A 22,963-nucleotide genomic window follows, 5' to 3' on the forward strand; every position below is an offset into this window, starting at 1 on the left:
ATAAATATAATATATGTTGATATATTGTTAAAAGGTGTGAGTATAGACTATAGTAATACACAAAATATGTTGTTAAATCACATTTAAAATCAACATTAAAATTGTATATAACTATATGTCAAATAGATATATACTTACATATCTTGCACCAGAGACGAATCTATGTATAGGAGAGTGGGGGCACTTGCCCCCACTACCATTTTACACACACATATATTTTTTATTAAAAATAATAATATATTTTTAAAAATAAATATTATATTCTAATAAAATAAATACATATATATATATTTAAATTTTTATATGTATAAAATATAAATTTAAAAGAGTTGTTCATTTATTTGATATTTATCAAACTTTCAAAGGATATTAGTTCTCATATGTAACAAAGAATATTTCTTAATAACAAATTAACTATTTAAAAAAGCTTAATTTTTGATAAAATAAAATTTACAGTATGTATATTTACCTTTTGTACTTTCTATTTATGTATACATTAATTAAAAAAATCAAAATAGTAAAGATTGTAAGATTGTTTACGTTGATTAAAAAAATCAAAATAAGAAATATCGAAAGATTTATATTCTATTTATAATTTTTATTATAAAAATGTTTTGAAATAAATTATCATCCAAAAAATTATATTAGATATAAAAATCTGTTTATATCATAAATAAATAAAACTTTATTTTTATACAATTTAACATATTTATTTTTATGTTTTTATTAGTATTAATTTAGTATAAAGTATATTTTTAGGATTGTAGTTCTAAGCAAACATTTAAAAAATGTCTATGGTAGATAAATAAGTCATATTTAGGACATGTATTTTAAAAAAAAATTAGGTTTAACCTACTAAATTATAATATAACATAGTCTAACCTAATTTATTTTCATCTTTAATCATAATCGTAGGTATAAAAGTTTATAAAAAATGATTATAATATATATTTATACTTTTAAAAGTTATATGTAAAATTTTTAAAACTATAAATATATAAATAAATATTGACCCTAATATCTAAAATTTCTGAACCCATCACTATTTTATATCTATAGTGACACTTTTTGTATGTCACTATATGTAATATTTCTTATAATGATTGTATAATTATATAATTTAATTTATTAAAGAGACATATGACATTAACTTCCATAATATAATCTCACGAGAACAAAAGGAATAAAGGATAATATGATAACGAGAAGGAAAAAAAAAAAAAACTAATTATGTTGGCAATGTGCTGAGTGTGTAACTTAACTAGATGAATCGTTATGAGTGAATGAAGATCTCTAATTCAACAAAAGCAAATAAAATAAGCAATAGAGTCATGTGAGGACATTCCAATGAGCTTGTTTGCTACGCTTGTTACGGGACAAAACAAGAACAACACACGAGTCAAGTTACAACATGTGCTTGTGTAGCCTTGTTGACAATGTAAACCCTAAACCTAGTAAGCTAGTCACAATTATGACATCAATTAAGTTCATAGATTGCTCTCCAATCACTATCTTTTTTTTTTTTTTTTTTTCTCTAGAAGGTGCTTAGAATTTGGAATGAAATGACACCGTTGGTTTAATAATATTTATAATTAAGAAGTACAAAAGATTGAAATACTGCGATTATCCTAATAGTAAGAAATAGAGGTAGTATGAATAAGGTTTTAAGTTGAAACTCTTGTCATTATTGTAATTTTAATGAATAAAAAAAAGTATAGAAGATTTAATGACCAGATGAATTGGATAAATTTTTAATTGAATTATAATAGATTGGATAAAAAAAAATTAATAATCTATTTAGATTTATAAAAAATTTATTCAAAAAAATTTAATTCTTTCAATTTATTTTAAAAATACATATTTAATTCATTCATTAATTTTTTAATGAATGGAATCAAATTCATCCACAAAAATAATATTTTAAAAATTAAATAATTATATTTTGAAATATTTATTTTCTCTCTCCTCTTTCTTCTTTATTCTCTTTCTCTCATATTTAAAATTTTAGTGATGTTGATGTTTATTTTTCTTTAAATTTAATATTGAAATTTCATCATTTTAAATATATATACATATATATATATATATATATATATATATATATATATCTAAAAAATAAGTTTTACATAGAGTGAAAATTAAATTGTCTTATCTAAATTAAGTATTTAATATTTAAGAAAATTAAATTAATTTCCAATAAAAAATAAAAATAAAAATAAAAAAAATCAAAGCAATTCAAATTTTAAATATTTTAAATTCCTTGAATTTTTATAATTCCTTGTTCAAACACAACTAATGAAAAAAATTTAGTGTTAAACCAAAGAGACCTTTGAATGTTCATAATTCCTTAAATTTTGATGATAACAAACTTTATATATTTTCATGGACTAACACCTACATGAATAAATGCAAGAATCATGGCTACAAGCTAACACATGCTATAATCGCAACAAAAGCATGCTATGAGTTCCTATTGAATATATAAGTATAAAGCAATGTATATGTATAACATAAAAATGATCGTCCTATAGGATATGTACTTAATAATATACATACAAAGTTCAAATAGAATACGAATCCTTAAGTAAAGCAAATTTGTTTCATAAAGGCAAGGATATCCAACATCCAATAACTTATGTCTTTATATAAGTGACTAATGAAAAGCAAGTACCTCCAATGCTTGCACATTTTAATATGCATGTTTTTTGCTCTCTTAAATTCACCTCGTATGTGTTAGAGATTTGGCGAACATACCAAAATCGAAAAATAGTAAAAAGGACAGAGTCTAAGTTTCGGCTTTTTGACCTCAGTAAATTAAAAAAAAATAAAAATACATGAAATAAATTAAAAAAAAACTAATTACCGAAATAGGTGATTTTGGACAGGTAAGCATACACGTGGCACTGAAAACGCCTGGGGGGTGGGTGTTTTTTAGAAAACGCCTCCACCCCAGGCGCCATCTATGCTGATGTGGCACGGTGAAGAGAAAACACTGGGGGGGAGGCGTGTTGTACACGTGGCAGAAGATTGTTGATGGCGCCTCCCCCCCAGGCGCCATGTAAGCTGACGGTAAAAAGAAAACGCTGGGGGAGGAGGCGTGTTGTACACGTGGCAGAAGATTGTTGATGGCGCCTCCCCCCCAGGCGCCATGTGTAGACGATGTGCCACACACTGAAAGCGCCTCCCCTCCAGGCGTTTTGCCATGTCTGGGTGCGCACCTCAGTACAAATTTACAAAAACGCCTGAGGGTCAGGCACTATCAAATTAGTTAAATGTATTGGGTTGCACAAGATTCATTTGTTCGGTTTGTGGTCCAACGTATTTTTTATTTGGTGGTCCAGGTGCTTCAAGTAAGTAAGGGTTTTTAAATATTTGTAAATTTAAAATTTAAATTTTATATGTTCTATGTATGTATCATTGTTAGGTTTGTATAGTAGAGTGGTATAAAAATTAAAAGATAATTTTTTTTTAGTTTGAAGTTGAAAACGAGAATGAAACACGTGGAACGGGCCGTTCTGAGAAAGCACGTATTCAGAACGGGCCGTTCCTGTTTTTAACGAATGGTTGGTAAGATTTGGTTTGGAACGGCCCGTTCTCTTTTTAGAACAAGGCGTTCTGAATGAAAATTTTACCTGGAATTAGTTCCCTGAGAACGGGCCGTTGTAAATTCATAACGGCCCGTTCTGAAATCAGAACGGGACGTTGTGAATTCAGAACGGTCTGTTCTGAAATCACAATGGGTCGTTCTGAAGTCAAAACGGGCCGTTCTGAAATTCAGAACGGCCCGTTCTGAAATTAGAACGGGCCGTTCCAGTGGCCCAATTAAAATTTTTTTAAATGAAAAAGCTATTTAATTTCATTTTTATAATTGAATATATGTATTTATTGCAATGTTAAAAGTTGTGATATTATATTGAATATTTGAAACCGGGACAACATAAGAGTAATATTTAATTTGATTTGTATTTGATTAGGAATGTCTCGTAGAGGTATTGATTACGTACCTGATAAAGATGAAGAAGTAGACATTGTTCCATCAAATGAATTATGGACAGATGAACAATTTTTGGCGTCAATGAGAAGTGCAATGGTAGCAAGACAGGCTGAAGAGGCTCGAGAATAGGAGCCATTGTCTCCGTTGTCACCCCCTACACCAAAACTTGGGGATGATGACGAAGAGACATCGAGTACACGTGACATTGGTCATGTTATTCCTGGACCAGCTGGTTTGGTCCAAGCTACAATGAGGAACAAGGAAGCTGAAAATCCGTTGCCAACACAAGAGTTTTTGGCTGATCTTAATGGACCTGCGATATTGGTGTTCAACTCTAACCCGTGGCGCTATGCTATGCATTATGTGAAATCTAGAGGTTTGTTTAGCATATTAAGTTTGATGTGTGTAAATTTAATGATGCAAATAATGTTAACTATAATTTGTATTTTTTTAACAATAGGTCTACCTCAAGTGACTTCATTGATTAATATCGACCACAATTTACAAAGAGTCCCAACAGTTGTTGCTTTTGTGGAGTCTATGACCCCAACTGGACAGGGAAATTATACTATTAATTTAAAGGTATGGTTAGTGAATTTTTTATACATTAAAAGAAAATATTTTGTAATTAATTGTAAATATTTATTTCAGGACCCAACTGCAACGATTGGTGCAAGCTTACATTACAAAGTTAAGCAACACTGACAATATGGGGAAGACATTGTTGTGGGGTGTGTGTTAATTCTGAAACAGGTAAAATTTGTTGTATAAAATGAAATTATATGTTATTTATGTGTTGAATTGAATTTGTTTGTTTTTTGTTAGGTTGTCGTGTTTGCCCCCAGGCGTTTCCGTGATCCTTACTTCCTCAATATAACTAAAAATAATATAAAACGGGTGAGTAGTATTAGTTAAATAAAATTTATTTTGTAAGTAATATTGTTTAACAAATGTATGTTAAATTTTTTTCAGGTTATTCCGAAGGATATTTGATTTGATGACAAAAAGTATTTGTAATTTAGTTTTAGGTTTATTGTTAATTCGAATGGTTGTAATGTAAATTTTATTGTGAATTGCAATATTTAAATTTGGATAATATTGTTATTAAATATTCGTGAAAAAATAATTTATTTATTAAATATTTATTATGCATTTTAGTTATATGTATTTGTTGTTGTTGTTTTATAATTTTGTAATGAAAAAAAAATTGTTAAATTATGCACTTCATATTATTTTATTATTTTAGTTAGGGTCCATCTGCCTATAAATATAAGTGTGTGTGTGTGTGTTTTTTATGTTCAGACACTTTCTCTTCAACTTAAGATAGAAATATTGTAGTAGTGAGTTCGAAGAATGGGTTCAGCAACAGTGTTTGCTCTTGTGTTTCAAAATGTTCAGATATTTCAAACTCAGTACGGTCTTGATTATGCCATACAAATGCCATCTAGTGGGAGAGTTATCAAACTTAACGAAGACATGACACTTGTTGATTTGTTGAATGAGGTACATAGGAGGTTGATCAAAGGGGATAGCAAACGCATAAGTCAAGTTCATTATCGTTGTCCAGTTAGATATGAAGATGGAGGAAAGCAATATACTCCATATCCTTTAAACTGTGATGAAGATGTGACATTCATGTTTCACAAATTTGCAGAAGACCCGAATGAATTACTACTTAATTTGTTTGTTACTTTTGAAGATCTGGAGCCTCAACAATTGCAGATGTGGAACATGGTCAATTCATTTGAAAGACAACTAAACTTCATGTAGGGTTTAGGGTTGAGGATTTTCTTGTTTGTATCGTTGTTTATTTTGTAAACAGTCAATGTTTACTTTGTTAACTTCATGTATTTGTTGTCGTTGTTGTTAAACAATAGTTAAGTGTTTGTTGAAGTTTAAAAGTATTGTCTTAATTTGAATGTAGTAGTAAAGTGTTGAAGTATTAATAATATTTACGTTTGTGATTAACAAATGTGATAATATATTGGTTACAATGAAAAATAAAATTTGAAAATGTAAAGTATAAAGTAGGTTAAACGAATTTCCCTGATTGCAATGACAAAATCGACGGTGTAGATCATCTTAAATTTAAATTCAGTGTTCATTGGTCAGATTTGTTGTCTCCTAGTAGCAGGGGAAAAGAACGGCTCTGATCGCACCGACAGATTAAACGGTGTAGATCATCTTGATTTTAAATCTGTCACTATTCATGGGTCAGATGTGTTGTCTCCTAGTAGCAGGGGAAACGGACGACCCTGATCGCACCGACAGAATCAACGGTGTAGATCATCTCGAATTTAAATTCGTCACTGTTCATGCGTCAGATGTGTTGTCTCCTAGTAGCAGGGGAAATGAACGGCTCTGATCGTACCGACAGAATAAACGGTGTAGATCATCTTGATTTTAAATTCGTCACTGTTGATGGGTCAGATGTGTTGTCTCCTAGTAGCAGGGGAAAAGAACGGTCATGATCGCACCGACAGAATCAACGGTCTAGATCATGTATTTTTTAAATCTGTCACTATTCATGGGTCAGATGTGTTGTCTCCTAGTAGCAGGGGAAACGGACGGCCGTGATCGCACCGACAAAATCAACGATGTAGATCATCTCGAATTTAAATTCGTCACTGTTCATGCGTCAGATGTGTTGTCTCCTAGTAGCAGGGGAAATGAACGGCTCTGATCGCACCGACAGATTAAACGGTGTAGATCATCTTGATTTTAAATTCGTCACTGTTGATGGGTCAGATGTGTTGTCTCCTAGTAGCAGGGGAAAAGAACGGTCATGATCGCACCGACAGAATCAACGGTCTAGATCATGTATTTTTTAAATCTGTCACTGTTCATGGGTCAGATGTGTTGTCTCCTAGTAGCAGGGGAAAAGAACGGCCATGATCGCACCGACAGAATCAACGGTGTAGATCATCTCGAATTTAAATCCGTCACTGTTCATGGGTCAGATGTGTTGTCTCCTAGTAGCAGGGGAAACGGACGGCCCTGATCGCACCGACAGAATCAACGATCTAGATCATCTTGAAAGTAAATCTGTCACAGTTCATGGATCAGATGTGTTGTCTCCTAGTAGCAGGGGAAACGAACGGTCCTGATCGCACCCACATAATCAACGGTGTAGATCATGCAATTTCTCCGGATGAATAGGAGGCGCAGGAATGTGTTGGACCATCCCAAATTGTCGCATTACACGATCTGCATAATGATATTCGACGATGTGGAAATTAATCAACGGGACTGTTGACCTCCATACATGTGAGTCCTCCAAACAGTAAGGAGGTAATGTAGGTAGTAACTCCAAGTATGGTTGCCATACAAACAGCAAAATAACCAATCAATTAAGTACTTACGAATTATCATTTATAATCACAATTTTTTTTATCAAAATCTTCAATATAATATTCTAATAAAATACTTACATCCTCTCTTTTTAAACGGTCAAAATAGTCTCTATACTTCACAATTTTTTCTTTTGTTTCCTCTCTAGGTTTATGCAAGGCATTATTCCACCTGTTATAAAAACAAAAAAACCATCAAATCTTCAACTTCCAAATTAATTCTAAATATATTTATTCTAAAATCGATCACAAGTAATATAGTTACTAACCTTGCCCCTAGAGGAACATGAAATGTAGATAAAGGTGGATGAGGTGGTGCAATAAATGGAAACCGATACCATGCCCATAATTGCAGTAAAATACCTGACCCAGCAATTTCCTTGTGATCATAATTCGTCGCCACACACAACTCCCTGTACAAATTTGCCAGGACGCATGACCCCCAACTCATTTGACCACAAACATCTAGGTCTTCGAGGAAACTCAAGTATCTGAGGGATACAAACGCGCTAGAGTGATCAGTTAATAAATATCCCCCGATCATGCGTAAAATGAACGCTCTAGTATAGCGTTCCAACTGTTCCTGACTATGTATATGCTCAGAAACATCCGAAAACTGCTGGTCAATCCACCTCATCCTCAATCTACCCCCAACAAGCATTGCCTCAGGTGGTGTCATCCCAAGAAGGCGCTGCACAAGAGCTCCCCAATCCATACTTGCGTATCCAGTAATGGGTGCCCCAGAGATCTTCAACCCAAGTAAAATTGCAACATCCTCCAACGTGATAGTACACTCGCCGAAGGACATGTGAAACGTGTGGGTCTCTAGTCTCCATCGCTCAACTAACGCAGATATTAAATGATTATCCACAGGAAAGTAACTAATCTGCGCCATCCCCAGAAATCCAGCCCTCTGTAAAAGATCCTGAACAGCAGCTGGAATGACACCACCACGCAACTCTGATTGTTTTGCACTCCTAACCTTCAGAACCCTATCCTCAGCTCCATTCCATATATGCTCAGATATATGAAATGGCTGAAGCCTTAATAATGAATCATCCATAGGTCCTGCATGAATAATCTGTCTAGACATCCTGATATAATTCAACAAACAAACAAATTAAATTAACTCAAACAACAATTTATTTCTAAATTTTATAAAACCCTAAATACCAAATTTAAACCCTCATAATAATTCAACATTTTAAATTGAAATCATTCATTACTGCAATGAGAACGGGCCGTTCTGGTTTCAGAACGGGCCGTTCTCATTGCACAAAAAGTGTATAAATTTGGGTTTCGGAACGGGCCGTTCCGAAAACAGAACGGGCCGTTCTGAACCCATCCATACTTCACTAAATGAAACAACGAGAACGGCCCCACAACGGCCCGTTCTACTTTCAGAACGGCCCGTTCTAAAAGTAGAACTGGCCGTTCTGAAAGTAGAACGGGCCGTTCTGATTTCACAACTGCCCGTTCCACATCCAAAATAACACCCATTTACTTTATCCAGAACGGCCCGTTCCAAAAACAGAACGGGCCGTTCCACACCCACAAACGAGTGACGAAGACCCCTCAACATTTTCTATTTATATTTTTTTCTTACTTTAAAATAATTAAAATTCAAAACATACCTGATAAAGGTCTAAATAAACTTGTGTGAGCAAAAAATGTGAGCAACACAGGTACTCTAAAAGCGCCGGAAGCGCCGGAACCTCAAGCGTTTTTGCACAAATATTATCAGCACCTCCGCAGCTCCCACCCACGAGCATCATTTAAACGAATGGGGGAAGGAGGAACAGTGCACAAATGGCGCCTGGGGGGGAGGCGCGTTCAGTGCATGCCACATAGGCACACATGGCGCCTGGGGGTGGGGCGTTTTCAACACAAACGTGCCACGTGTGCATGGCGCCTCCCCCCTGGGCATTTTGTTTGCACAACTCAGCATGGATGGCGCTTGGGGGGGAGGCGTTTTCAACACAAACGTGCCACGTGTGCATGGCGCCTCCCCCCTGGGCGTTTTCTTTGCACAATGCCACCTCAGCATGGATGGCGCCTGGGGGGGAGGCGTTTTCTATAAAACGCCCAACCCCCAGGCGCCATCCATGCCCAGTCAGCGCTGACATGTCCAAAACTACCTATTTTGATAAATTGTTTTTTTTTTAATTTATTTTGTGTATTTTTATTTTTTTTTTAATTACTTGGGTCAAAAAGCCTCTAAGTTTCATATCTCAAGAGACTTGCATAATACAAATTCTATTATATATCCTATCTAGGTTTAAAAAGAATATTTTGGTTGTTGAAAAATTTAAAGCAAAAGCTTCAATGTAAAAAAAAAGTAAAAAAATTAGGTTCTTTCAATTGAATACAATTGCAAAAAAATTATACTGAATAAAAGTGTTAAGAGTTTGATTTCACTAACATTCCTCAAATGTGTCAATTATCACTTGCAAATTACGTTTCAATCCTTGTTAATCCAATGACCAATATGTATATTTTAACCCTAATCCCTTAGAAATTCTGAATTCTTTCATTAAAATTCAAAAATTAAGCAATTTGCATTGAGGTAAGAGGTATGAATGTTGGCTAAGAAACCTTACACTATCTCTAGCAATAAGTTTTATTAGCTTCCTCTTTCGGTTCATGGGTTCAAAAGTGCTTACTAACAACATTAGATCTCAAAAAATCTAAGTATGGGTGATCAATCAAGTCACAAAAAGCATTAGGTGTAGAAAGAGAGAACAATTAACTAAATAAAAACCATAATAAACAATTAAAAATAAATATGGATTTTGATGTAGATACATCAATCCCCAACATAAGTGGGTTTAGATACTCATGGACACACATGGAAGGTAAAATTGATGAAGAGTCCGAAAAAAGATGGATGTGGAGGCTATGGAAGTGCTTTGTATTCAATTCTTTTTCCAAAAAGGATCTTGTTAGAATGCGGATTAAATCATAACTTCCTTTATTATGCTTTTTTATGCATTTATATTTTTGGGCTCATACTCAAGCTTTGCAATATATATATTCATAAATCTCTAATTCTCAACTCTTATGTTATTAATCATTAATCACTCTATAGTTGTAACATCACGGGCACATTAAAATGAGATGAATACAAAGGTTGTACAAGTGAGACTATAAAGTTGAAGATGACTTAAAAGAAATTAATTAGTATTGTATATACTAACAAGATGCATTTACTTTTTAGTAGTTCATCACTTAATAATTTCATAATTAAGTGAGCTTGGATTGGAGAAATTTAGGGATGGTGACTTTTTGAATTTTTTTTTTTTAAGTGTGAATGAAGACAAAACACACTAATAAGCCTTATGTAGGTCTATGTGGATAGTTGTAGATCCTAAAAGTAGTTGGTGTCTTGGAAAGAACTACCTACGAAGGATTTTGAATATTGAAGGATTAGATGTAAAATCTAAGGGATGTTACAAATGGTATCAAAAGAGATCTTATCTCTAAAAATGATTTGATTTGAGGGCAAACTAAGTAAAAAACTGGTGGGGTTGTAACATTCCAGACACACTAAAATGATATGGATCCAAAGGTTGTATAGGGTGAGACTATATAGTTAAGGATGACTTAAAAAGAATTAATTAATATCACCTGTATCAACAAGATGCATCTACTTTTCGATAGGTCATCACTTAAAAACTCATTGGTTTAAAGTAATGTAAGGATAAATGACTTTCTAGAAAGTGTGTGAGTAAGAACAAAGCGTGCCAAAAAGTCTTGTGTTGGCTTGTGGGGAGTCATTAATCCTAAAATTGATTAGGCATCACAAACAGGGCTATCTATGGAGGATTTTAACTAGTGAAGGGAACCAACAATGAGTTCAATGAGTGTCATCATGTAAAGTGTTGTGGAATGTAGTCATTGAGATATTGAATCTAAGGGGTACTACAATAGTTCTCTATTTTAATTTATTTAACTAAACATACATTTTCGAATCATCTATCTAGATCCCACTACAACAACAACACGTGCATAAACATCTCAGCACAACCATGTTGCCTCCCAAGCACGGTCTTGCTTGGTTTGTCACATCTCCACTTAGTTTCGAAACTTTTTTATTCTTCCTCAAGCATAATTGTGTTCTTAAACTAACTTTTCTACTTCAAAAAAGGAGCACAACCATGGCTACACCTAACACGGTTGTGTTTGGCTCATCGATGACCATGCTCAACTTTAGCACGAAGTGTTTCATTTCAACATGATTGTGTTCCCTTTAAGCATGACCATGATCGTAGAGATAGAATCCTAAACATTGTGACTCACTCTTTGGATGTCACTGTTCTAATCCTTTCTTTTCTTTAATTAGGTACAAATTATATTAGTCATACAACCTAATGAACACTCATTTGCATACCAAAATATTATAGAATCAATTTCATACATACTACCAATTTAGAAATTGGAAAAATACATCAATTCTAGACATTCAAGCGCATATCAATCATAACTTAGTTCATAAAATACAACTTAATCAATTACATGTATAATAACAACACTATTTTCATATTTCATAATCCATCCAATTGTATACAACTCATAAACCTAAAGAGTTTGGGAATCACCTCACTTCCCATTAACTCAATTTATACACATGGTGAGATAAACTCACTCCTTATTACCTCAATAGCCTAGTCTTTATTACGAAGGGTGTGATCTACTACGCTGAGTTCTAATTCTCAAGTTTCTCGGGTACCTCCTTTACATGTTCTCTCAAACGTCATAAGTAGAACTCCTAAACCCTTTTTTAACTTTTTTAACTCCTTATGTTTCTAACTACTAAAGTGTTAGGTTAGATACTCTAGAGTCCAAAACTTGTCCCTCGAGTATCAAGTTAACACAAAACAACTCAACCAAGATTATTTAATTAATTTAGATTTTAAAACATCTTTTATTTATTTTAAAGACTTAAATTAACTTAAAAAAACTAAAATAAATTAACATATGATGTTTATTATTTACTTTTCAAAAAAACAAAACAAAACAAGATGATACATTATGGAGGGTCATTGAGAGCTTATTTAACATCGGTTGTGAAGTTTTGGCTTCAATTACACCTAGGATCCGAAAATTTATAAATATAAGAAAGTTGAATTATACTTCTAAAGATTTTGGCAAAATAAAAAGTTTTTTTTTATTTTTTTTACAAAGGCAAACATTCAAGTAACATTTGAAATACAAAAAGTGTAGTTATCTAGAGTCTGAAAACTATTGTATGAAGTTTCAAGTGATACTCTTGAATATGCACTAGTACACAAAGGGTCTTTTACGTCGTGTATTTTGACCCTTTTACGTCGAAAAAGGGTCCGACGTTAATACGGAAGTCGTAAATTTACGTCACCTCTGAAAGACGACGTAAATTTACGTCGGGGATTTTTCCAGACCGACGTAAAAAGGGGCAAAATCATGCCACAATTTTACGTCGGACATGGCCTTGTCCGACGTAAATTTATGTCGGTCATTGCAAGAATCCAGAATACCAAATCTAAACCAGGCAGTCCAGATTAGAAATTCAAATAGTATTTCAAAATTGAATGACAAAAAAGAAAATAATATATAAATCTTAAAAAACATAAATTATGACAATGTAAATCCTATTATCCTAAAAAAGCTATAAAACATGTTTGTCAATGCTATCTAACTAACTAAACTAACTAACTATCAAACTATAAACATAATATCTAACTAACTAAACTTAGAAAAAAAGTTGCCCATTGTTCTCTTATCTTGAGCATCTCATCTTCGGGCAATGGAGATGGATCTTGAAAGACCTGAAAGGGTAATTTAAGTGTCATTAATATGCAATGTTAATTATTCTAAAGGTAAATATAGTTAAATAAATTTTGATATGAATTACCTGCGCCCAAGAATCAATAATACCCGCAAAAACTATGGCTTTCATCCAATACATGATGTAATAGCCACATTCAAACGAGTCTTGTTGCTTATTACACTAAAATGAGAAACAAATAACTATTAATTCCAAAGTCAATAAATTTAAATATTATTGACTGTATGAATTAATTTGCTAACCTTAGGGTATATGAAATGCAATGACTTTGATGATCTGGCTCTTCCACTTAATATATTAGCTCCAGACACGATTCTAATTAATTGAAATAAAAACAAATGTTAGCCAATATATATAATTACAGTTTTAAAACATAATGAAAAAATTTAGTTACCCATGTAATTGGCTTTTAATTTCGTGGCTTGGTTTTCGATGAAGTGAACAAAACCACACCACGGTATATTCCTTAGGAATGATTACCATTAACTGCCAATGGGACCTATATTGTATGACAAACAAATCAGTTAAAAAATTACCATGATTAAAAAACCAATTAAAAAACTAACCCGTCAATGTATGGAGCCATGTATATATGTCTTCTTGAGTCACTCATCCATGTTTGCATATATTGTTGGATCTGGACCTGAGTGTTTCCTGATTTTTGGATGGATTGAGACTCAATAAATCCATATACTTCTGCTTGTGCTTGCTCCACACTCAATTTGTCCATGTACCTAACACAAATAATTATTATAAGTTAAATGTAATTATTGTAAATTTAGACTCATAAAAGAAAATATGACTTACATGGCCCACAACTGTATGACATATATATTTAACATGCAGTTTCCCCCAACAATCTCTAATGCATCAGGCAGAGATATGTATAGTGGAACATCAGAGCTATCAACTCCAAAAACTCTAATGTCCCACTGCAATTGAATTGGATGCTTCTTTAATCGTGGTAATTTGATTAGAAGCTTAGATATGGGATCATCCTCAACTTCTGCGATATTGGCATCATGAACATGAGGTTCTCTCATGACCTCCTTACCACGATTGATAAAATCCTAAAAAAATAATCAAAATTAGTTAAACAATAATAGAATTATAAGAATCTAAAAGAGCAATAATATAATTACCTTTGCCCATGTTGAAAGCGGCATGACCAAACGTTTTGGCCAAGCTAAGAATGTGCCGGTTGCCTGCCCCGCTAGTTGAACCTCTGTATTGGGCAAAGGCACTGGAGCAGCAGCATCTTGAACTTGGTCAACCACAACCCGTGTCCAGTCTGGCTGTAGAGGGACACCATGGATGGTTGAGCCACCCTCAAATACTCGGCCAATAGCCACTAACCGTGGGGGGTCATCCTCAACATATAACTCACACTGGTTTGGTACATCAGTGTGAGTCTGATCTGGTGAGGGATCTGGAGCAGCACAACTCCCTTTAGTGCTGACTCGAACACCATCATGAGCAACTGCAGTCTGTTGTTGAGAACGAGCCAAAAGTTTAAACTTCTGTTCAAACTGTTTTTCAATATTCTTCAATTTCTCTTCAAACTGCATCTCCAATCTCTGCTCCAATTCCTGTATAACCTCTTGACTGCAAGAGTTGACAGTGTTCCTCGATGATCGGCCACCAAAGAAATCTCGGTGGCTCCAAGAACCACCAACACCACGCACACGACCTCCGTGCTCTGGCTTTCCTATGGCCGTTGTGAGGATATCATTCCGACCATCGGAAACAAATGAGCCCTGGGTGCTCTGCTCAACTAAACCCTCCTGCAACAATAAGGAAGATTAAAAAATCTTATGAATTAAATGAGTTGAAATGAAGAGTCTTAGTTTGTATATTTTTACTTACTATTTTACTAGCAACGACTCTTGCAGACCCAGAAGTCATTTGCCCATTTGGTTTTGTCCGGGCTGCTATCCACATCTCATGGCGGAGAGGTGACTCCACACGGTCAGCATCCTCAACCCCTGCTGCCTGTGCCTTAGCCTTCTTCATTTGCTTTTTTTTTTCTTTCATATCCCCCTCTTGACAATAGATGGGGTGCATCATTCTTGGCCTGTCGTTCTTGGGCAGCTATTCTTTTAGCTTGCAATAATACAAAAAAGAAAATGAGATAAATTAAAATATACCTTAAGTATTTGTGTCAATGTAAAAGTTATCAATAACTAACCTGCCACGAAGGGTCCAATCTACTGGCACGAAATTGCATCCACTCCTCATCAGTGATCTGGTACTTTAGACAGGGAGTCTCATTTTGGCGCTCTCCAAATACATACTCCCGTGTCAAGAAAGTCTTGAAGTCTCTCCACCTGGTGGCAAGGGCAGATAACATCTTCCTCCTCATGCCCTCAGTGTTGGGAATGTCAAAATTTTGCTATGAAAATAACAACAAATAATAAATAATGTATTTAAGTTATATAATATTGAAAGGATGTGAAAGTATATACCTGAATATCTTGCCACATGAGGTTCTTGTCAACCTCCTGAACGTCATCCCATGATGGAATGATAATAGAAACATGTCGTCGAGCTAAGACTCCCAAATAGCTCTTAAACTTGGCAGCATTTGGGCCTGATGCCTTGCCAGAACGAGGATCCACCTCAACCGGTGTCCTCTCCTTGGCAATGCGCCCAGCTGTCAACCCAGACAATCGGGTGACAGATCTACCTTCCCTCCTTCCACTGCCAGACCCAGAATCCTCCATAATCCTGAAAAAATTAAACTATCATTATTAAAACAATGAATTAACTGAATAGACAAATAAAGTAAAAAAGATAATAACAATATAGCAACAAAATAACTAATAAAAAAACAAAATAATACATAAACAGAAACCTATTAGGTTGGAATGTTTTCCCATATTCCTTCATCATGATCACTTCGAATAGCATGTATTTCGTCCACTTCATTGTCCGCAATAAGACCAAATGATCTGCTTGAAAAAGACGGTGTCTCATGCATATCTAGAGACTCATCTTCGTGAGTTCCATGCATGGTTCTTCCTTCGAGGACCACTGACCATTTCTCATTACATGGATCCTTTACATAAAAAACTTGTCTTGTTTCCCATCATGTCGAGTCTTGGGAATTCTTATTGGTTCTGATTTCGACATGTACCCTGAACAAAACTCAATGGCTTCTTCTGCAATGTACCTCTCCACAATAGAGGCTTCTGGGCGGTATTGATTCTTGACATATCCTTTTAAGATCTTCATATATCTCTCAACAGGGTACATCCATCTAAGATAAACCGGGCGACACAATCGAATCTCCCTAACCAAATGAATTGTTAAATGCACCATGATATCAAAAAATGAAGGTGGAAAATACATTTCCAATTGACACAAGATTGTGATTGCTTCATTTTCTAACTCATCTAACTTTACAGGGTCAATTACTTTGTTGCAAATGGCATTGAAGAATAAACACAATCGAGTAATAGCAACTCTAACAAAAGATGGTAAAATGTTACGAATAGCCACATGCAAAAGTTGTTGCATTAACACGTGACAATCGTGAGACTTTAAACCAATCAACTTCAAATCTTGCATAGACACCAGACTCTTAACATTTGAGGAGTACCCTTGTGGAACTTTCACACTACTTAAGCACTCACAAAAGCTTTTTTTTTCTTTCTTTGATAGAGTATGACAAGTTGGAGGCAAGTAAGTGCGTCTTCCAATAGACTGAGGATGCAACTCAGAACGTATACCCATGTCCACCAAATCTTGTCGTGCTTTCACTCCATCTTTAGTCTTTCCTTTGATGTTTAGCAATGTCCCAATTACACTATCACAAACATTTTTCTCCACATGCATCACATCTATGCAGTGTCTAACATCTAACTTGCACCAGTAAGGAAGATTAAAGAATATTGATCGTTTCTTCCAGATATTTCTCTCAGTTGACTTCTTTTGCGTCTTTCCGAACACAATGTTAATGTTCTTCACCCGTTGATATACTTCTTCACCATTGCGCGGTGTCCAGGCAATTTCATCCTCTTGACTTCCATTGAATGCTTTCTTCAATCTACGGTATGGATGACTACGAACAAGAAACTTACGATGCCTAGTGTACGCAGTCTTTTGCCCATGTTTCAATTGGGTATAACTTGTGTTTTCTTCACATATAGGACATGCATAATGACCCTTCACACTATACCCACTCAAGTTACCATATGCTGGAAAATCATTTATTGTGCAAAATAACATTGCACGCATGGTAAATTTTTCTTCACGATATGCATCAAACACCTCCACTCCTGTGTCCCATAACATTTTCAAGTCATCAATCAATGGACTAAGAAAGTTGTCACATTTTCTACCATTTTCATGCCATGTGAGGTTTTTTGCATCCTCTTTAACGACAAACAATCTTTTAAACCTAGGTATTATTGGCAAATACCATAAGACCTTAGCAGGGGGACCCTCTATTTCTTCCTCACCATTACTTCCATCAGTTTTCTTTTTGAACCGCGACAATCCACATGTGGGACACACTTTCAGTGTAGCAAAATCATTTGTATACAATATGAAATCATTAGGGCACGCGTGTATCTTCTTATACTCCAAACCTATTGGACATAGTATCTTTTTTGCCTCATAGTTGCGATTAGGTAACGTGTTATCTTCTGGAAGCATCTCCTTCAATAACTCCAACAATTCTGTGAAACTTTTATCAGTCCAGCCATTTCTTGCTTTTAAACTAAACAATTTTAAAGTTTCTGATAATCTTGTAAACATACTGCATCCTGGGTACAATGGTTGCTCAAAATCAGACTTTAAGGTATCATACACATGTGCTCTTTCAAAATTTTCTTCACCAACATCACGTATCATCTCTTCTAAGTTATCGTCCATCCCTTCAAAATTTTCAGTTGTTGACACTGTTGGAATGTCTAATATTTCTCCGTGCCATGTCCATACTGTATAACTCTTCACAATACCATATATAAACAGGTGATCACGTATTTCTCCAACTTCTTGACGTATCTGATTCAAACATCGAACACATGGACAATAATATGCCCCTTTGATGGGTTTCCCATTTTCTCTTGCAAATTGTAAGAACTCTTCAACTCCATTTCTGTACTCTTGACTAATGCGACTTGCATTCATCCAACTTCGATTCATTATCTATATATTAACACAAATTAACTATTGACTCAGTTATTCATAAATTTTCTAACCTAAACTACAACCCTAAAAAATTGATGGTAAACTAAAGGTCAATGCCTAAAAAAGTCTCTTCTTTAATGCATCTGGAACGGCCCGTACTGAAACTAGAACGGGCCGTTCCAGATCAACAAATTACAACAACAAAAATTCCAGCAGAACGGGCCGTTCTCTTTGCAGAACGACCCGTACTGCTTGCAGAACGGCCCGTTCTGCAAGGAGAACGACCCGTTCTGCAAGGAGAACGGCCCGTTCTGCAAGGAGAACGGCCCGTTCTCCTTACAGAATGGGCCGTTCCAGCGGAACAAATAGCAAAAAAAAACAAAAAAATTACGGGGACAACAAACTAACCTCAAACGACCAACGTGCAGACACTTAGAGACTTGGATACGTTGAATGTAGCAATAAACGCAGTAGGAGACTCAGAAATTCAGAGAAAATGAGAGGGGTTGCTTGTAAACTGTGAGCGCGGGAATGGAAAATGAAAACGAGGGGAATATAGTGGCATTTTTTACGTCGAACTATAGGGGGCCCGACGTAAATTTACGTCGGACTAGAGGGGGCCCGACGTAAATTTACGTCGGACTATGAGACTGCGACGTTAATTCCCACATTTACGTCGAACTGGGGGGGGTCCGACGTAAATTTGTCTCCACTTATTTACGAAACTGCCACCGCGTTTTTACAACGTCGGTGTTTACTGTTTCCAACGTAAATTGGGTGACGTAAATACCCTTTTTTGCACTAGTGATGGTTTTATGAAATCAAGTTTTAAACACTTTTCCCAAAGCAACCCAAAGGTTAAACAAATAAAAAGGTTACAGAAAAGAGGAACACAAAGGATATCTTGATTATTGAGTCTTCAACAACTTGAGAGTCGTGTCAAATCTCCCACATAAACATCATAATTTTTATTATGTATTAATTGAGATTGCAACTACTTTCTTCACTCTTAAGTATTGTCTAAATCCAAATGTTATTGCTCAATAAAGTGTCTTTAATATCATTCACACCTAAATATGTCATTTTAAAGGTATACAAAAATTAATAGTGATAGTTTAATGTATTATTTAATTGCATAAAAGGTTCAAGAGCGTAAGATAAATAAATGAAGGAATGGAAACAATTTTGTGATACGCTCTCATATATATATATATATGTATGCAACCTTTCTCTCTTCTTTCTATATAAATGACTTCTATTTATTGAGCTTCTAGAAATATAATGTTGAAAGAAGAAGTTTTGAAAACCTCCATTAAATGAATAGAGTCGTCGTGTAATATTTGTTTTATTATATTATTGCTTTATATGCTAGCTACTTTTCAAAAATATATATAGAATATTTTCATCTCTTTTTCTTTTTCTTCCTTATGTGTAACCACAATACTAAAATTTATTTAATAATTCCTTTTGTTTATCTATTTTTAGTGAGCAAATTAACTCTTCAATGCATATTACCTTCAAAATTGTCTAAAGTTTAATCTCATAATGGTAGTATGAGCTTCACGAAAGGTGTTGTGTTCAAATGATCCTGTTATGACTACATAGTGTGAAACCTTAGAGTATTGTCGTTCACTTGTTGTTAGCATTAAGCATCATTTGACTCTATAACTTTAAGAATTTTGTTAAGACAAATAGTGAATTTTTCATCTATTTTTTTAGTATTATGTTTCATAAAAAAAATTAAATAAAAAAAAACTTAGATGCAGGTATTATTTTCGATCAAAATTAGAATTTCATCTTTATATGTGTTGATATTTAATAAAATATTTTATTGTGTATATTATTGAGATAAAATCCAAATTTTGATTGTTAATTAAAACAATACCATCATCACTTATAGTATTATAGCTAAGTGTTTTTTAAATAACTTATTTGCTATATTTAAATTTTGAGAATATATGTAACTTTACTTAAATTACTTATTTTCTATATTTAAAGTTCGAGTATAATTAACTTTGCTATGGCTTTTATTGAAAGGTGTAATTTAACTATATCAAAGAATAGTGTAGTGTAATTTAACATCAAATTTATTTTGTAAATTATAATAAATTTTAAATAACTTAGTAAAATTCATTTTAAATAGGTTAATAAATTTAAGCTTTTAAATAGGTTAATCATATTATTAACATAAAAATAATTATAATTATTATATTATTTATTTTTAAATGCTTCCAAATAAAATCTTTTTAAATGACTATAAACTCATCCTTCGTCATTAAGCAAGTTCTTTTAGAAAACTTTGAACCTAACATTTTTTTTAATTAGGTCAATGTTTTCATGAGGATTATTTTTTTTTTCTTTCTATGGAGGTTCAACGGACATATTTTGTCCTACTTATTGTCAATGAGTATCTTCTAGTAAACATGAGGACTAATTTTTGTTTAGATGCAATAATGGCTATTAAATGGATAAGTATCTCCTTTCGATAGAGTTTTCTGTATTTTTAAGAGATCAGATTCGAATCCAAACACTTGGTTAGTCCTTATTTTATATCTAATTTCTGTTGTGGAATTTTCAACACCCAATCAAATATTATATATTCAAGACATAAAAAAAATGTTGTATTAAAATTTTTATAAGATATTAAGTATGTTAAATATAATTATAAAAAAATTTGTTGTCAATTTACTAAAATTATTGTCTGAAATATATATTTAGTATTTTCGTGACTTACAATTGTAAAAAAGTTTTGACAGTTGAAGAAAATTCGAGTTTCAATTTTGGCATAGGTATTAATTACTGGTTGGCCATGATCAAATTCATTGCAAAAATACATACAATGTAATTTACTTGGCCAATTCATCAAAAAGAAAGAAAGTAAAAAAAAAGTATATGTTCATTTTCAAGGGAATTAATAAGGATGAAAAGTGTAAAGTGAAAGTAAAAATTATAGAGGAATGGAAAACTTGGCTCTGGCTCCAACTGCAACTTGATTCTCATTTATCTCAATTGATAGTAAATTTGTTTTTTTTTTTTTTTCTGATAAACTAACACAACAAGTAAAGCAAAGTATGGATGTAAAATGCACCAGCAAAATAAATTTCATTTTTTTTTATCATTTTCTTACTTCGACTTTTATCCCTTTTCTAAATTATCTTTTTAATTAATTTTAGCACTTTTTTTTTATTTTAGAAATTAACGATTTTTTTGGTCTGATGTGACAATTTTTTTACCAATTATAACATTTTTTTAACATTGCATAAAAGTCCAAATTAAAACAGCTTAAATAAACAAAATAAAATTAAAGAATGTAATGTTTTCTATATATAAATTAAAATAATTTCCTTATTTTTATTTTAATTATTTTTAAATTAAAATATTAGTATTTTTATATAAAAAAAATTATAAATGGTTAAAAATAACTTAATATCATAATATAAATTATTTATCTTAAATATAAAATATAATTTATGGGTTAAAATATTTATTTATATTAAATTTAATTATAATACAATTCATATTTTATATACTTACTAATATTTATTTATTATAAATTTTAATTATATAAGTAAATATTTATATTGTATATTGCACAAATAATTTACTAATTTAACTTATTACTATGACACCTTTTAACCAAAACGTTTTGATAACAATAAATTAATGAAAGATCGCATGTTTTAAGTAAAAATTCGCATTCATAGGTATAAATATTTATATCTTACGTCATATTATATAAAACTCTAGCATTTAATAAAAAATGAGTTTTAGAAAAAAAATTATAAATAGGCATAAAATCGATTTTACAAATTCTCGAAAGAAGTCTAAAATTAAACATGATAAAAGAAATTTCAAATGTAAAATAAGGTTTTTATATAAAGAAAATTAAACATGATAAAAAGAAATTTCAAATCTAAAATAAGATTTTCATAAAGAAAATATAAGCAACAAAGAACACATTAAAGTAGTCCTCTAAACATGTTGTCACATTAATCATAGTAGTCTCATCAAATTAAAATCAAAGCTTAAGTTTTGCCTCCCACAGACTCAAACTCATATGCTTAATTTGCACTTTAAGGTGACGTATAGCCCAAGCAAAAAATACAATGTAACATAGAGGAGTGAGAATATATCTCACATGTATAGGCGTATACAAAGAAAATAGGTAGTATATAAACACAAACGATAATAATTCAAGCTCATACACATTCACATCACAAGAAACACAAGACTCATGGGGACTTGTGCTCTTAATTCTATATGCATGTGATGGATTCCAAACACATCACCCGAACACAAGAAATGCATCACATGTTTATCATACTTTAAGATGTAGCTAGGCCAAGTCTCAACGTTCACTCGTCTAGACCACTATGTCTAAACTTCACAAATGATCAAGTACAACTAACATCAAGCATATAACTCTTAAGCACAAGATCTCACAAATATGATTTCACACATTCATCATATTTAATCTTGATAAAAAATACGTGTTGTGAAAGTATATTTAACCCCAATCTCTTTTGCATAGTCAAAATTTCTTGAATCACTCTTTTGTTAAATATCTCATTTACTACTTATCTTAGTTACATATCTGTTCAATATGATTGTGTATGGATGTTTATACAAATTGAACTAGGAGAAAAATTACTTAATATC

The 22,963-nt window shown here is 33.0% G+C and overlaps 2 protein-coding genes across 2 annotated transcripts; both read right to left on the reverse strand.

Moving 5' to 3' along the window:
- Positions 1–7,049: 7,049 nt before the first annotated feature.
- LOC109815859 (protein MAIN-LIKE 2) lies at positions 7,050–9,119 on the reverse strand. The gene is made up of 4 exons (XM_083061427.1): positions 9,034–9,119; positions 7,614–8,438; positions 7,426–7,516; positions 7,050–7,097 (listed from the first exon to the last, which is right to left on the reverse strand). Exons 1-4 carry the CDS (start codon positions 9,117–9,119, stop codon positions 7,050–7,052), a joined length of 1,050 nt encoding a protein of 349 aa, XP_082917553.1.
- Positions 9,120–12,429: 3,310 nt separating this feature from the next.
- LOC145950725 (uncharacterized) lies at positions 12,430–15,049 on the reverse strand. The gene is made up of 5 exons (XM_083062403.1): positions 13,735–15,049; positions 13,563–13,667; positions 13,411–13,483; positions 13,235–13,330; positions 12,430–13,148 (listed from the first exon to the last, which is right to left on the reverse strand). The coding sequence occupies exons 1-5, from the start codon at positions 13,896–13,898 to the stop codon at positions 13,059–13,061; spliced, it is 528 nt and encodes a 175-aa protein (XP_082918529.1). The 5' UTR covers positions 13,899–15,049; the 3' UTR covers positions 12,430–13,058.
- Between the last annotated feature and the right edge of the window lie 7,914 nt (positions 15,050–22,963).

The sequence above is a fragment of the Cajanus cajan genome, chromosome 8 (assembly GCF_000230855.2).
Source record: "Cajanus cajan strain Asha chromosome 8, NIPB_CcT2T_4, whole genome shotgun sequence".
Lineage (NCBI taxonomy): Eukaryota > Viridiplantae > Streptophyta > Magnoliopsida > Fabales > Fabaceae > Cajanus > Cajanus cajan.